The sequence below is a fragment of the Tachysurus fulvidraco genome, chromosome 19, assembly GCF_022655615.1.
Source record: "Tachysurus fulvidraco isolate hzauxx_2018 chromosome 19, HZAU_PFXX_2.0, whole genome shotgun sequence".
NCBI classification, from domain to species: Eukaryota; Metazoa; Chordata; class Actinopteri; order Siluriformes; family Bagridae; genus Tachysurus; species Tachysurus fulvidraco.
In genome coordinates, this window is record NC_062536.1 from 14,587,322 (window position 1) to 14,603,698 (window position 16,377).

The following is a 16,377-nucleotide window of genomic DNA, read 5'->3' on the forward strand; positions in this document are numbered from 1 at the left end:
TGTTTGGTCGAGCCCATGGAAGCTATCTACATTTAAGAATGCTCTGTGTGGATCAAGAGCATCAAGGGTGAAATGGTTAGAATGTGTCTGTAGAAGAAGGAATACAAGAGTGTACTTGTACAAGGTCTGAAAATTAAAGAGTTGTTAAGCACAAAAGGAAAATCAAAATAAAGGACCCACAAGCATAGAAATCCTATGGATCAACCATGGATTCTAACCAATCAAATAATACTCAAGTTATATCGTGAGCATTAAACTTTGGGACACTTGTATTATTTCCACACTGTATTTTCAAACAAGAAATGTTTTCTTCGGAAGTCATTTCTTCCTCTTCAAAACACTAATTTAAAAAATATTAGCACCTCATTGTTAATAATTAGTGAAGCCTTTCCAATAAGACGATAAGCCTTTGGAAAATACATGGATTGTAGACAATATTGATCCTCCAGGCATGATGTCGGTGTTCCAGGCCTTTCTGTTTTTTAAATCAACAAAGACGATGGATATACTGGAGATATAAGAGATCTGATTTCTTTAAACATGACAGTGTGTTTGCTTTTAATTTGAAATATACTTCAGGGCGTGAACAGTTTTTTCCATTTTTTTTTTAGAAAAATAATTTTGAAAGATTTTAAAGACGATTCAAAGCAGTTACTTTGAGCGATGATTATTCCTAATAGCAATTTTTCTCCACAAAGCTCTGAGTGTTAATTATAATTAATAATAATAATGGGGGGGCATGGTGGCATAGCGGGTTCGATTCCCGCCTCTGCCTTGTGTGTGTGGAGTTTGCATGTTCTACCCGTGCCTCGGGGGTTTCCTCCGGGTACTCCGGTTTCCTCCCCCGGTCCAAAGACATGCATGGTAGGTTGATTGGCATCTCTGAAAAAATTGTCCGTAGTGTGTGAGTAAATGAGAGTGTGTGTGTGTGTGTGTGTGTGTGTGTGTGCCCTGCGATGGGTTGGCACTCCGTCCAGGGTGTATCCTGCCTTGATGCCCGATGACGCCTGAGATAGGCACAGGCTCCCCGTGACCCGAGGTAGTTCGGTTAAGCGGTAGAAAATGAATGAATGAATGAATAACAATAGGACCAGCTGCAATTCAAACTGCAGGTTTGTAATAATGTTCGTTCATTAATATGAACGATGTATTATCAATTCTATAGTAAGAACTTGTATGTACATAACCACATACTATTATTGATTGAAATTTTCAGTTTTCCGGAGAGTGGTTAAGGTCACACCCAGTGTGATTTTGAACATATTCTATATATCAATGTATGTGAATATCCATGTTTGGAAAATGTACATGGACCCGTTGGGTCTTAGGAGTTCATTCCCAGTTAATACCCACTGAGATCGAAGAACCCGAGTAAGAGACACGCTGTCAGAAATGAGTTAAACTTAAAGAGACACAAGAGAGGAATTACAGATTAAGGACAATACTGACAGAACCAGATTATATCCATATGCTGTCTATCTTTAAGACTCTTCACTATTAACGATCTTATTCAGCTCTTTTTTAGATTTCTTCATGTACACATGGATACAATCAGACATCCTCATACCACTGAGATAGGAGTGTTGTTAAGGTCATGTGTTGTTGGAGGTGGTCTCCCCTGAGCTGCTCCTACTTCAAGAAGGCTGAGAGAAATCACTGACATTTCTCTCTAAGGAGACATATGGAAGTAAGAGGAAAACGATGCAGACCTGGCACACCCTACACACATTCACTGACACATCCATAATTACAGAATAACTGCAGCATCCAGGGGAAAGTGATGAAGGAGTGAGGGATGACTACAGGAACACAGCAAAAAAGGAGGAATGTGACTTACATTACATACATGTTTATTACACAGACCATTAGCACAGGAAATGTGTGTAAGACAAAGGTGAAAGAAAATCAGAAGAAAAGACAAACTGCAGGCTGATTAGGATAATAATATAGAGGTAGGTATGTGGATGGATGGATGGATGGATGGATGGATGGATGGATGGATGAAAGGAAGAGAAATAAAGTAAGACAATCTTCAAGATGCAGATTGATTTGCATAATACATGGGAACGGACGAATTTGCAGATGAACAGACGGACGGACGGACAGATAGCAAGAAACCTGTATGTGATGGATCTATGGATGAGAAGTAAAGAAAGACAAGTCAAGCTGCAGACTGATTTGAGTAAATATTTAGAAGTGGCAGATGGATGTAAGGAAGGAAGGAAGGAAGGAAGGAAGGAAGGAAGGAAGGAAGAGAAATAAAGTAAGACAAACTTCAAGCTGCACATTGATTTGCATAATAAATGGAAATGGATGGATGTGCAGACAAACGGATGGACAGACGGAGAGATAGCAAGTACTGTAACTCTGTGGAATAGATGGATAGATGGATGGATAGATGAAATAAAGAAAGACAAGTCAAGCTGCAGACTGATTTGAGCAATAATTTAGAAGTGGCAGATGGATGGATGGATGGATGGATGGATGGAAACAAAAGTCGAGCTACAGAGTGATTTGGATAATAAACCCAAAAGGATGGATGGATAGATCTACAGATGGGTAGCTGAGTGACTGGATGAGTGGTTGGAGAGATAGCTGTAAGATGGAAACTGTCTAATGGGGGGGTGGGGGGGGGGGTTAATATTGAAGACTGATTAAATAAAGATTAACATTGATCAACCAGTGGCACTATCATCAGAGCTGCTGTTCCAGAAAATGAATCAACACTTTCTGATCAAACAGATTTAGATTTTATATCACATATTTGATGTTATATGTTGTGTTATAAAGTCACACACACACTAGTACACTCTAGTAGACTCTCCATGGTTGATGGACATGAAAGTGAAGGTTTGTCTTTCTGGAATGCTTTGTGAGATTTCTGGGACATGTAGGAAAGAGTGGATCCACACCGCGGCTAAGCTCCTGAGCCCAGAAAGCACACTTCCGAGGACTTAAACTTACAACACATCCAATCTGTAACCACCTGCAGGTCTTTACATGAGAGAGATTAGATGACATCATTCAAGCTTTTTTCCCCCTCAAAATCATTAGTTCTAAGTTGATGACAGAACCGAGAACTAATAACAGAGTCCTGTTTCCTCGCTGAACCGCAGCTGTGTTGATGAGGTCTGAGATCACTCCACTTACAGTATGTTCTCCATGCATTTCCTGGCAGAACGCAAGATGTTCTGTGTCAATCAATACATTGTGAACTGATTACTTCAGAGATCTGCTAATTTTGTCATCATGTCTCAGTCGAGTTGCGTTAGACAACGCGTGTGCCAGATAAACACTGATGACTTTATTATACTCAGCAGAGAAACAGCAGTCAATCAGAAATGTGCACAATATATGGCTGCATAGTATCCGTGAGCATGAAAGCGTGGTTACGTTTCCATTTCCATTCCTCATCTTGAAAACACAGAATTAAGAGTATGGTAGTATTACATGATCATTTTGAATCACTGTAAATTACAGTATATGTTGCAGACCACGAAATAAAACATAACCAAATTTGATTTCTGTCCTATATCAAAAGAGTTTTTTTCTTCTTGTATCAAAGGAAGCTCCAAATTATTTTTATTTAAAAAGTAAGCCAAATAATAAATTTTATCTAATTAGGTTGTGGAACATCCACAAAACAAGTCATCTCCTGTACAGAGTCTACGATACATTTAGTTCATCTGTCTGTTATTAGCCTTAGATTAGTATCTGGGGAGAATCCATACAACTCTTATGGATGAGATATTACTATAAAAACGATGATATATTAGAATGAGCACCAATCAGATTTGAGATTTAAACACCAATGTTGATAAAAGAAATATTAGAAACAGGAAGTCACAAACTTCAGGTATATTACAGGCAACACACTGGGATCTACACTACATCATAAATAAAGTGGCTGTAACATAAAATATGCAATGACTTCCTACTTAATCATATAAGAAGAACTCTCATTTTATATTTAATTGTTGCTTTTGTGTAACATTGGACACTAATATCTACTGAAACTTAAGTCTCCTAAACAGATAGACCTTGTTACTCGCTGTAGTAAAATTTCTGCTCTGAATTTAACATCATTTATGACACACTTTATCTTCACTAATATATCTTCACTGAACTGTACTGAGCACAACATACACACGCACATCATCTGTATGGACTGCACAGACCTACACCAAATACGCACACTTCCAATATACTGTACAGTACATCCATCAACTTGTTTACATGCTGCTTACATTCATCAAACTGTTTACATGCTGTTTTGCACCTTTTTTCTTTTTTGCTCTTTGCACACACTGTCTAACATTTCAGTTGTTTTGCACATACTGTACAATATATCAGTCATTTTGCACATACTGTACAATATATCAGTCATTTTGCACACACTGTACAATATATCAGTCGTTTGCTGTTTTTGCACAAATCCTATACATTATCTCAGGGACCTGTTGCTAAGAAACTGTGTTCATTCTAGTATTACTGGACGCAATATTGTCTGAACATACAGTATACACTGGTCGGTCGGTGCTGTTTCTGTTTACTGTCTTTTGTTTATTGTCTTTTTTGTATCATCTTGTAACTTTTCGTCTGCACTGTCTTTTGTCCTGCAATGTCTTGTCTGTCTTGTCCTGCACTGTCTTGTCTGTCTTGTCCTGCACTATTTGCACCAGGTTGCACAGTTGCACTTTATGTGGCTAAGACTACTTACAAGTCCTTAGCTCTGTCTTTGTTTTATGTAACACCACGATCCTGGAGAAACGTTGTCTCATTTCACTGTGTACTGCAACAGCTATAAATGGTTGAAATGACAATAAAAACTTCTTGACTTGACTTGACTATATTCACAAACAACAGACAAACTGATGTTCTACTGGTCACATAGTACAAAACCATTACTGACTAATTATATTTAATTATTTGTCTAGAAATGAGGTTGAAATTAAAATTATGGTTTGGCTTTCAAAATGGACAATTTGTTATTATTATTGATATGCAAATCCATTCACATTTCAAGAAAATGTAACATAAATTTGACATTTCTACTATAACTTGAAATATTGACAGTGAGAATTAACAGCTGACAGAACAGAACTCATTTTAAATATTGCTAGATTTTTTTTTATGTATATGGGAAAGAATTATGAAAAACCCAGAAATATTTTGGTTGAATCAGATATAAGAAAGATGATTAATTCAGAACTGGAGATTGCATAAGAGACTACAGAATAAATATTCTGGCTTTGGTCTGGTAAGGAACTAATAAACATCAAGTTTCTAGAAACTCATCTATTTCTACTATGGAGAAATTGCACATCTAGTAACCAGAACGTTACCTGTTTCCATTTATACACACCCTTCCAGGAATATTTACAAAACCACCAGAGTGGCAGCATTAGGATGTGTGTAGTTGAATACAAGAACGTCTCTTTTATCATTTTCTACAGCTCCAGCTCTCTGCACTGATTCCAGATGTGTAAAGCTTCCCAGCTTGTTCTCCAGCTTGGACTCCTATCAGACACACAGATCCAGGAAATTGTAAGAAAAGTATGCACATGGCTGGAAGGAGTGTAAAGTAGCCCAGAAAAACAATCACAACAACAAAACACAACCAGTACCACCACACCAACAACAGCTACAAGATCAACACTAGCAAAAAAAGCTACATCACCAGCAACAAAAGCAACAAGCAGCACAAACACCACCACCATCAACAACCTCTACCACCAGTATAACCAACAGCAGCACCAGCAGCAAGACCAGCAGTACCAGCACCACCACTAACACCACCACCAGCAACTCCAAGATCAGCAGCACCAGTACTACCATCAACGCCAACACCACCAGCAACACCAGCAACTCCAACATCAACAGCACCAACGCCAACACCACCAGCAGCACCAGCATCAACACCACCACTAACACCACGACCACCAGCAACTCAAACATCAGCAGCACCAATACTACCACCAATGCCAACACCACCAGCAGCACCAGCAACTCCAACATCAACAGCACCAACACTACCACCAACGCCAACACCACCACCACCAGCAGCACCAGCAACTCCAACAACAGCAGCACCAATACCACCACCAAGGCCAACACCACCACCAGCAGCAGCAGCACCAGCAACACCAACATCAACAGCACCAATACTACCACCAATGCCAACACCAGCATCAATACCACCAACATTACCAGCACCAACACAACCAACAACCGCAACCACAAAATCAGCACCACCACCACCACCAACAATATCAATGGCAACAAAAACACCACCAATGACAGCAATAGCAAAGCACCTACTAACACCTCCACTAACCCCACCAACAACATGGTCTTCCTATTTTCTATGTCTGTAATTAATAAAATTCACTGCTTTCATTCAAAGTGTTTGAAAATAAGGAACAATAAATTTCTATATGCACAAAATAAATGATAAATAATAGTCATTTTGAGGAATTAGATCAATAGAATTAATTAATTTTCTTATTTATTTGTTTACTTATACAGTATGTGAATGTAGCATACAACATACAATATAAACAGTACACAAATGATAGTGTATACACTTTTCATTCATTCATTTTCTACCGCTTTATCCGAACTACCTCGGGTCACGGGGAGCCTGTGCCTATCTCAGGCGTCATCGGGCATCAAGGCAGGATACACCCTGGACGGAGTGCCAACCCATCGCAGGGCACACACACTCTCATTCACTCACGCAATCACACACTACGGACAATTTTTCCAGAGATGCCAATCAACCTACCATGCATGTCTTTGGACCGGGGGAGGAAACCGGAGTACCCGGAGGAAACCCCCGAGGCACGGGGAGAACATGCAAACTCCGCACACACAAGGCGGAGGCGGGAATCGAACCCCGACCCTGGAGGTGTGAGGCGAACGTGCTACCCACTAAGCCACCGTGCCCCCCGTGTATACACTTTAATAAATAAAAAAAGAAGAACTATTTTACATTTACACTATCTACAAAAAAAAAGTTTTTTCAACATTTTGCAAACCAAACACACTAAAAGAGTACACAAACCTTTTCAGTCAACTGTTTATTAAAGATTGGAATTTACAAACTAAAGAAAAGATTAATAATAAGAATGTTAGTTGTGCATGAAGAAACAACTAAAAGGCAATTTGTCCTGGCTTCATAGAAGGCAAACATCTGTTGCGGGTGGCAAACATCTTTTTCATGTTTTCCGCTCTCTCTTATTTTCTTCCACACACTGACCCGACTTACGGACAGATCAGATCTGATAGACTTCAAACACTGAGCCTCAGATCATGTTGCTCAGCTTACAATCCCTTCACAATGCAATACACGATCCTGACTGAACGGAGACCAGCCTGCATGTGTTTATTTATAAACGGACAAAATAAAAAAACTCTGGTAGCTCTGTTATACTGCAGTGGACATTTGTTTATTTTTGCTGACATGCTTAGTCTCCACTTGTCCTTGCAAATGATTACAAAGTTCTTCTGAGTGATCCTTTACCTTCATCCTTTGCTGAAACACTAATGGGTGTGGTCACTTCTAGGATGACTCCGCCCTCATTTCAGTTCACAACACACATGGCACACTGCATCAAATTCACTGTTTAGCATTAACGCTAATCAGGCCAGTGAAGACGACACTATGGATGAGACGACTTCACTGAGACGACTTAAATCCTCCTAGTAACGTGAGGAAGTGAGCACTTCCACCCCATCACTGTACTGATGCAGACACACACACACACACACACACACACACACACACAATAACTATACAAACTATAACACATACTATACCAAAACACATGATAACCACACACATGTATGCACATAAAATAACCATAAAAACTATAACACACAATAACAAAACACATGATAACAAAACACAAACAATAACCACACACATATATACTGTACGCACAAACTCACAAAAGCCACACACAGACACACCAATAACCACACACACACGTACACACAAATGCCACACACTCAGATACGCACTATTTCCTACACACAGTAACCACACACACACTCACAGTAAATATATAAACTATAATACACACTAGAACCACACACATGCGCACACACAAAAGCTGCACACACAGACACACACACTATGTCCTCACACACATTAACCACACTCTCTCACACACACATTGCCAAGATGTACTGTGTTATCAGCATGAAATAAGGTATAATTAGATATAACATGACATGAGTTGTTTTGGCACCATAGCTTATCATTTCATTGTTTCATTATAATAAGAGAAGAAAGCGAACGAAAGCACAACCCATAGCAGGTGCTGTATTAATTCTATGCAACCCAGAGGAGGTGGTTTATTATACGTTACACTCACACACTCCTCCGCTTTTGCTTACACACACTACTCCATATGCACTAATGTCTCCATAGGGTAAAGGCATTAACACAGAGAGAGCATCTGTGGGTGTTTGCTCAAGGGGTGAGAGCACTGGGGGTAGGGTTGGGGTCCTGCAAGCCTAAGACTTGCTAATCACATTAACATCTATATGGATATATAAAGGTCCTGGGATATATATACGTGTGTGTATATATATATATATATATATATATATATATATATATATATACATTATATATATACATATATACATATATATATATATATATATATATATATATATATATATATATATACATATATATATATATATATATATATATATATATATATATGTGTGTGTGTGTGTGTGTGTGTGTGTGTGTGTGTGTGTGTGTGTGTTTAAAAAAATTGTTTTTGTAAGTAAGAAGAGGTTGTATGTCTGCCCCACTGCACCAGGCTTGTTCAGCTTATTTTATAAAAAAGAAATCAAATTGCGCCCAACGTCGCAGCAAGCTTTCCCCATTAGCCTGACAATTTCCTCGGCCCGGCTCCCAGACACACGAGAACACTTCAAAGAACACTGAGGTGAATGGACTTAGTGTTTTTTGGGGGCCCCCCGGTGGTCCGACTTCTCCCCTCCCCATCTAAAATGAACCGAGTCTAGGCATCTCACTGACCCATAGATGGAGGAAAGAGAAGAAGATCAGGAGAATAGAAGAAGAGACCAGATGACAGCAGTAGAAAAAATGGAACTGGAGGTTTTAGGGAACGTTTGCACTTATAACTGTCTCTAATAACTGTCTCTAAAATTATGCACAAACGGCTGATCCGTTCAACACACTATTACTGTCTTTACTCTCCTATAAAAAGTTTACTACGGCCTGTAATCTTGCGCCTGCATTACATTACATACACTGGTATGTGCTGGATCAATCGCTATTCTATAAGTAGAAATATAATGAGAATGGAATCCAATTACAGCATATTTAAAATAATCAATGTTATAATTTAAACATAGGGGGTCACGGTGGCTTAGTGGTTAGCACATTCGCCACACATCTCCAGGGTCGGGGTTCGATTCCCGCCTCTGCCTTGTGTGTGTGGAGTTTATATGTTCTCCCCGTGCCACAGGGGTTTCCTCCGGGTACTCCGGTTTCCTCCCCAGTCCAAAAACATGCATGGTAGGTTGATTGGCATCTCTGGAAAATTGTCCGTAGTGTGTGAGTGAATGAGAGTGTGTGTGTGCCCTGCGATGGGTTGGCACTCCGTACAGGGTGTATCCTGCCTTGATGCCCGATGACACCTGAGGTAGTTCGGATAAGCTTTAGAAAATGAATGAATGAATAATAACAACTAGAATTATCAGTTAACAATAAATTGGTTACACAGTAGACTCCTGAGAGATGTTATTTTAAAAAATGGACATCTTCTAAATCAACATCTTTATATATGTCTTTGTTGATTTTTTGTTTTTTTTCCCTGGGTTTAAAGAAAAATGTTTTCTCAACCATTTCTCAAGCATTTCAGGAGTTGAGTTGTGAACTACATGCACGTAGTTTCCATAATCTGAATTTAAGAGACAACTGATGCAACTAATGCTATGTTTGTAACCCAACACTGAATACATTAACATTTTCCTGCATAAATATTACTTTCGGACTCATTTTAAATGAAGCTTTATAAATCTAATCTATATCCAGATTTGAAAGTTGCATTGTAACAGTTTCTATTGTTAAAATTGAATAAAACGCTGAGTCTACAACGTTTGTATCTGGGATCGTCTGCGGATGGTTTTAAAAGATGTTGATTGGACAAACTGGTGTGTTGACAGATTCTAATGAGAAAGATCACATGGAGATTTTGTTTTGGATTTTTTGGAAGTGGAACACTGAGATACTGCAGTGTTTGCTTTGTGGTTGCCATGTTCGCCATGTACTAATCAGCGCTTCATCATGCGCTGGGAATCGAACCATGTGAGCAAGAGGAAGTCTGGATAATATTCCAGTTTGCTAGACGGTAACATGAAACTCTTGTCCCTTTCGCTTCTTCTCCTCTCTGTCCTTGCAGTTGGGGTCAAACAAACCAGGTTTGAAAAGTGAGCCGTTTGTCAGCACATCAAGCATATGTCAACTGCCATGCAGAGAAAATCCCAAATCCTAATGGACCATTACATCTTTGAGGCCTTGATGAGTTGTATAAGTTTTGGCGACTTGGTTCTATTGATATAACAGGACCTCATCTGGGTCTTCACGGTGCCAAGCTGATACACAATAGTTTCCTCTCTCATTATAGACTGCACAGATGAGGGAAAGGGTTGGGGAAGTTAGGGTCGTTTGACTAATGACTACACCATACGTTGGTTCTGGCTGCACTCAAAAGACTCAGAGATGGGAAAGCTTTCAGCTTCTAAATGGGGCAATGAGATTCTCACAGCTGCTGGAGGCTAACGACAATGCCGGTTAGACCTGTCACATATGGACCATAAGGTTAGGCTATGGGATGTTTGTTTCCTGCTGTGCGGCTTTGAAGAACGCCTGCGATGGCAGACTTATTGAGGGATCAGAGGAGGAGAGGTGAAGTGAGAGAGCTGAGAGAGGACGAGAAGGTCGACAATATTTGGCTTCAAAAGAATTCCTCGGTTCAGCCACCTCAGCACTTGTGTTTACTAATATTTTATCACGGCTCAAATCCTGTTTTGATGTTTTTATGACCTGTAAAATCTGCTATCTAGCAGCAAAACGATTTTTAAAAAAAAGATTGTGTGTTTGGATAGTGCAAGGATGTCTGTAGCACAGCTGGAAACACACGATATGCAATCGGAGCAATGCGCTAACACGGGACAGGAGGAAAGGATTCATCTTCGTGTCTTGTATTCCCTGAAGATGCTCATCCCTTCACATATCTTGGCCCATGAGAAAATATACAAAATGTGTGAAAAAAAAAACCCTTTTCTTCCCAAAAGCAATTTTGTCTGTCAGAGTGAGACAGCAGACTCGGTTTAAACAGATTCGGGACAAGACAAGCATGTAGAGTGAGAAGAACCATAGCATTTTTCTTCAGTAAACGATGTATATTAGTCAATGTTGCAGCAGATTTGGAGCCTATCCCAAGAAAATCTGGTGCAAAGCAGGAGCATTCATCCTGTATAGGGTACTATCTATCTATCTATCTATCACACACACACACACACACACACATAATCCTGCATTAAATCAGTCTCTATAGTGTAGCTTATTTGTCTACCTGAGTGTTTTTTGGGAGATGGGAGAAACTAGACACACCCGAGGACATTAGAAACTCCACATAGACAGCTACTAGAACTCAGGATCATACCCCAGAACTTCCCAATGCACCACCAAAGATGTTCCCTGTTAACAGAATCTGAAGCGACTCCACACGAATGGTGTCGATTGGGATGCCTTCATTCATGCAGCAGAAAGTGGATCATACCAAATTCAAATCAGTTCATCTATTCGGTTAGTCAAGACCCCAACATGGACTGGGGCTTGAACCCTAGCCATCCAGTCAACAACCCAAAGCCTTACTTCATTGTGCCCGCACTGCCAAGTGAATATACAAAGCGAGTGTATTGCTCATGCCTGTTGTATATTAGATGAGGTGAAAAAAGAAGCACCAGTTGATTGCATCCTTCATTTCACAGTTTATATCTTCAGTAATGAATCATAGGTCAAACATGCACACAGCCAGGCTAACCTAATAAAATAAACTGTTGCTGACATCAGCTACACTATCGACCCATGCTAAGAAAAAGCTTTATGTGTAAAACGTGTCATCACATGAAACAACCCATACAGCATAATAATGAAGTCAGTATGTGTAAAAGATTCTCTCTTATTCTCGGTCATTCTCTTGACACAAGAAGACAGCGGAGTAAAAAAGTGACTGTACGGAATATACAGTATAAAGGGACTTCAAGATCAGCTGTGTCCTGCATTTACCACTCACACGTCCTTAATCGTAACACTCCGGAGTCTCTAAGTGAGAACACAAACAAGGTTTACCACAGTTGTGTCCACAGTGGAGGAATGCACGCCTCTAAATAGAGATTTAATGTCTGAAGAGCTGCCAAATGTAGAACAGTACTAAGATTCCAGCAAAGTGAGACAGAGAGAGAGAGAGAGAGAGAGAGAGAGAGAGAGAGAGAGAGAGAGAGACTTATGAAGTGAGACATATAAAGTGACAGAAAGATGGAGAAGAATAGTGAAAAGTGTGTGTAAAGCTACAACCCAGGAGACTTCAACTCGTACTGTTTCAGTTAATCCACATTCTGATGCTTTTAATGATTCATGGCTAAATGATTCTTCTGGTAACTGGTGTGGTTTTATAACCGTAATTCTTTCTAAACTTTTGGTATTATAAGGTTCACTGTGGGTCAAGATTCAATGGCAGACATCACCTTATAATACAATAATACAAAGGTCACAAGATATAAGATTCCGGAGTTAGAAATTTGATTAATCGAGTAGATTTGCTTGACACACCTGAAAACTGTTTGATGCTATGTAAACAACGGGGCTCAATTATTTCCCTTCTCCTCTGTCTCTCTCTGTGTGTGTGTGCGTGTGTGTTCTCCTGCCAAATTCATTTTAGACCTGATCTAATGTGACTGATCTGTCAATACACACTGCCACGCTGTCAGACACGGTTAGACACTGTGGAGGAGTGTAACACAGACACACACTCTGATCCACCCTATCACTGAGACCTCCATCAGACCTATCGGCTTGCACTGAAACCCGAACAGCCACAACCACGGCATGGATGAAAGGAAGAGAAAGCAGTGGGACTTTGTAGAGAGAAAAAAAAGGAAGGACGGTACAAATGGAGAAAGATGGAGTACTGTCAAAGATAGCTGAATCAACAGTATGGTGCACGAATTACTCCTCAGACTGCACAGACTTAAATGTCACCATTTTGGATGATCTGGCACTAGTTTCCTCAATTCCACAGCGATTGGTATGAATATAATTCAGTTTATTCTCTATGGACTCTCTATCTGATACGACGAATCATTTAGTGATTACAGTGAAACTAATAGGAAAAGCTTGTAGGTATAAGATTTATGAATGTTATCTGGACCTACACACAGATCTTGAGATCTTGGGAGAATGTAAGAGAGAAGTTTGGGGAAGTGGAATCTCACAGGTTAAGGTGATGGTGTATCGATCGGAGGGTCATAAACTCGAATCCCAGGGCCACCAACTTGCCACTCCTGGGCCCCTGAGTAAGGCCCTAAACCCTCAATTACTCAACTGTATATATTAGTTAAATGTAAGTCACCATAAATACGTGTCTACAAAATGCTGTAAATATAACACTGATAATCTCTGCTAAAAATGTATAGTCGGAAGAAACCCTACTGAATGGCACTAACGGGTTGTCTCTATGATAAAAGTGTTTTTGTAGTTTCTGGTGGAAAAAATGAATGTGTGTGTGAGACTTTGTACCTGTATGAAGCCGCACATCACATACTCGTCAAACATCGGCAGGCTGGGCCTGCTCTCCCGGAATATGTGCAGAGTGTATATCGTCATGACAACAGGCTCCTCCCCTGACTCGTCCAGCAGCAGAATGTTGATGCGGCTGTTGCCCAGGCCGAGCGGGTAGTTCGCCATTCTGAGGAAAACAAGAAGTTCTGAGAAACTGACCGTGACTAATCTCTCTCTCTCTCAGACACACACACACACACACACACACACATTGAAGATTATTTCCTCTGTGCCAGGACAATGAAGATTGTAGTAGATTACAAAGCAGGGTCAGGTCAAAAGACAATATAATATCCATGTTCAAATAAAGACAGAATTACTGAGTCCAGCACATGTGGCCTTTATTAAAATTCAAGTAATTGACAGAAATATTCTATTTTTGTTTGTTTTGTTGTCATTTACAATGCAAGCATCAGTGTGGTTATCTGGATAACTAATAAACATTTATGCATAACATATTTGTGTAAAATACTATCATGTGCACCACAGGTTACAAGCTGCAAAGTTCCCAGAGCTACTGTATTAAAATGAACATAATATTTTCTGTATTTAGAGTCTAGTTATATAGGTGCTTAAATTCACTCATTCATTCATTTTCTACCGCATAACTTCTCGGGTCACAGGGAGCCTGTGTCATCTCAGGTGTCATCGGGCATCAAGGCAGGATACACCCTGTACGGAGTGCCAACCCATCACAGGGCACACACACACTCATGCAATCACACACTACGGACAATTTTCCAGAGATGCCAATCAACCTACCATGCATGTCTTTGGACCGGGGGAGGAAACCGGAGTACCCGGAGGAAACCGCTGAGGCACGGGGAGAACGCGCAAACTCCACACACAAAGTGAAGGCGGGAATCGAACCCCCAACCCTGGAGGTGTGAGGCGAATGTGCTAACCTCTAAGCCACCATGCCCCCCAGGTGCTTAAATTGAATTAAGTAATTCATCTATTAAATCAGTCAAACGGCAACGGGACTGCATCGGAGGAGAGGAGATGATTAGTGCAGGAGAGCTGAACGCTGCTCGCTCACTGGTCATAGATCAAATGAAGAGTAGATTTCTAAAATTCATTTATAAAATAAAATAAAATATTTTGTCATTTTTTTTGTGAATAACCAGTAGGGCTGTGTCTACTAAAAAAAAATAATAATAAAAAATACAAACACATAAATAAATAATAATTATATTATATAAATAATACTATTTCTTTCTCAAATAAAACATAAATTGCAGCTTTTTAGTATTTGAGATAAAACTTACAAAGCCCTTTTTCCTGAAAAGACAATTATTTTTAAATTATTAATTAAATCTACAGGTTTTTGTAGAAATGGTTGCTTTAGAAATGATTCGACCAATCAGAAATGAGTGTTATAAATATGCATAGATATATAATAAATATAAAAAATGAATTCAAAGTTCAGATCTATAACAAAGCATTGACTATTTTTTAAATGTGCAAACGAATGACTCAGAATTATATTAATTGTGTATGTGTTTAAAACACAGGTAGATAAAATGCTAGGATCCAGTCACACCTGGGGCCCCGATGTTCATCCAGGTGAGCGTGGCACTTTGCACTCACAGGTTCTGGTCTGATCCGGATAGTGACCACGTCAAACGGTACCTCAGCTCGGTACTCCTTCAGCCAGGGGTTAAAGAGCGGAGTTAGAACCAGAGGAGGATCGGTATAAAGTTGACGCAGATGGGGTTCAACACACCTCCCTATGGAGCCAAACCATCAGTTAGAGGAATAAAATAACCAACATAAATAACTTTAGTAACTACTGTGTGAGCAGTGATTACCTGGTTCTGGTGGCAGTGAATCCCACTTCTCAGGCCTGTCTGGATCGTCAATGCTGTGAGATAAAAGTCAATAGATGCTGTTTAATAAATTGCCATATTATTCTAAAACATAAAACTCACCATAAAGGCACAACCAAATATTCCAGTTACAATAAACTGAGTGGTTTTATTGCTTCTGTCACATTTTACTATTACACATGTACACACACACACACACACACACACACACACACACACACACACACACACACACACACACACACACACACTAAAGTGGCCTCTTGCTTTGTGTTCAGATTTGTTAGGCTGAAAAAGGCCCAGATGTTTCAGGATTGGTATCACAGTTTTGTAAAGTTCCTCAGGGATGCTGCATTGTTGTGTAATGGTGTTGTGCTCCGTCCAGCCCAAATTCAACCCGCCGCTTAACATAAATAGGAAAATCTCCCCTTCAGTCATTCTTAACAACATGCCCATTGGGAGCAGGAGCACAGCCAGTTCTGTAATCGCCTTGGTCCGGTCTGGCAGTGTGAAGCTTTTCCTGTCTGTTACAAATCTACAGTAAGAGCAGCACTTAGCGGTTGAACGAACTAAACTCCATCCACTCTTACTCACTGTAGAAGCAGCTTTAAATGGCATGTGCACATAAAAATGGTTTATACAGTACGTGCA

General features: G+C 39.9%; 1 protein-coding gene across 2 annotated transcripts in view; it reads right to left on the bottom strand.

Moving 5' to 3' along the window:
- Positions 1-16,377, bottom strand: part of cped1 (cadherin-like and PC-esterase domain containing 1) — a 56,288-nt gene that overhangs the window by 13,262 nt on the left and 26,649 nt on the right. For both annotated transcript variants that reach the window (XM_047804424.1, XM_047804425.1), the window contains exons 12-14: positions 15,709-15,761; positions 15,441-15,627; positions 13,856-14,024 (exon numbers count right to left, since the gene is read on the bottom strand). In XM_047804424.1, coding sequence (XP_047660380.1) covers positions 13,856-14,024; positions 15,441-15,627; positions 15,709-15,761 — 409 coding nt within the window. The remainder of the gene's footprint in view (positions 1-13,855; positions 14,025-15,440; positions 15,628-15,708; positions 15,762-16,377) is intronic.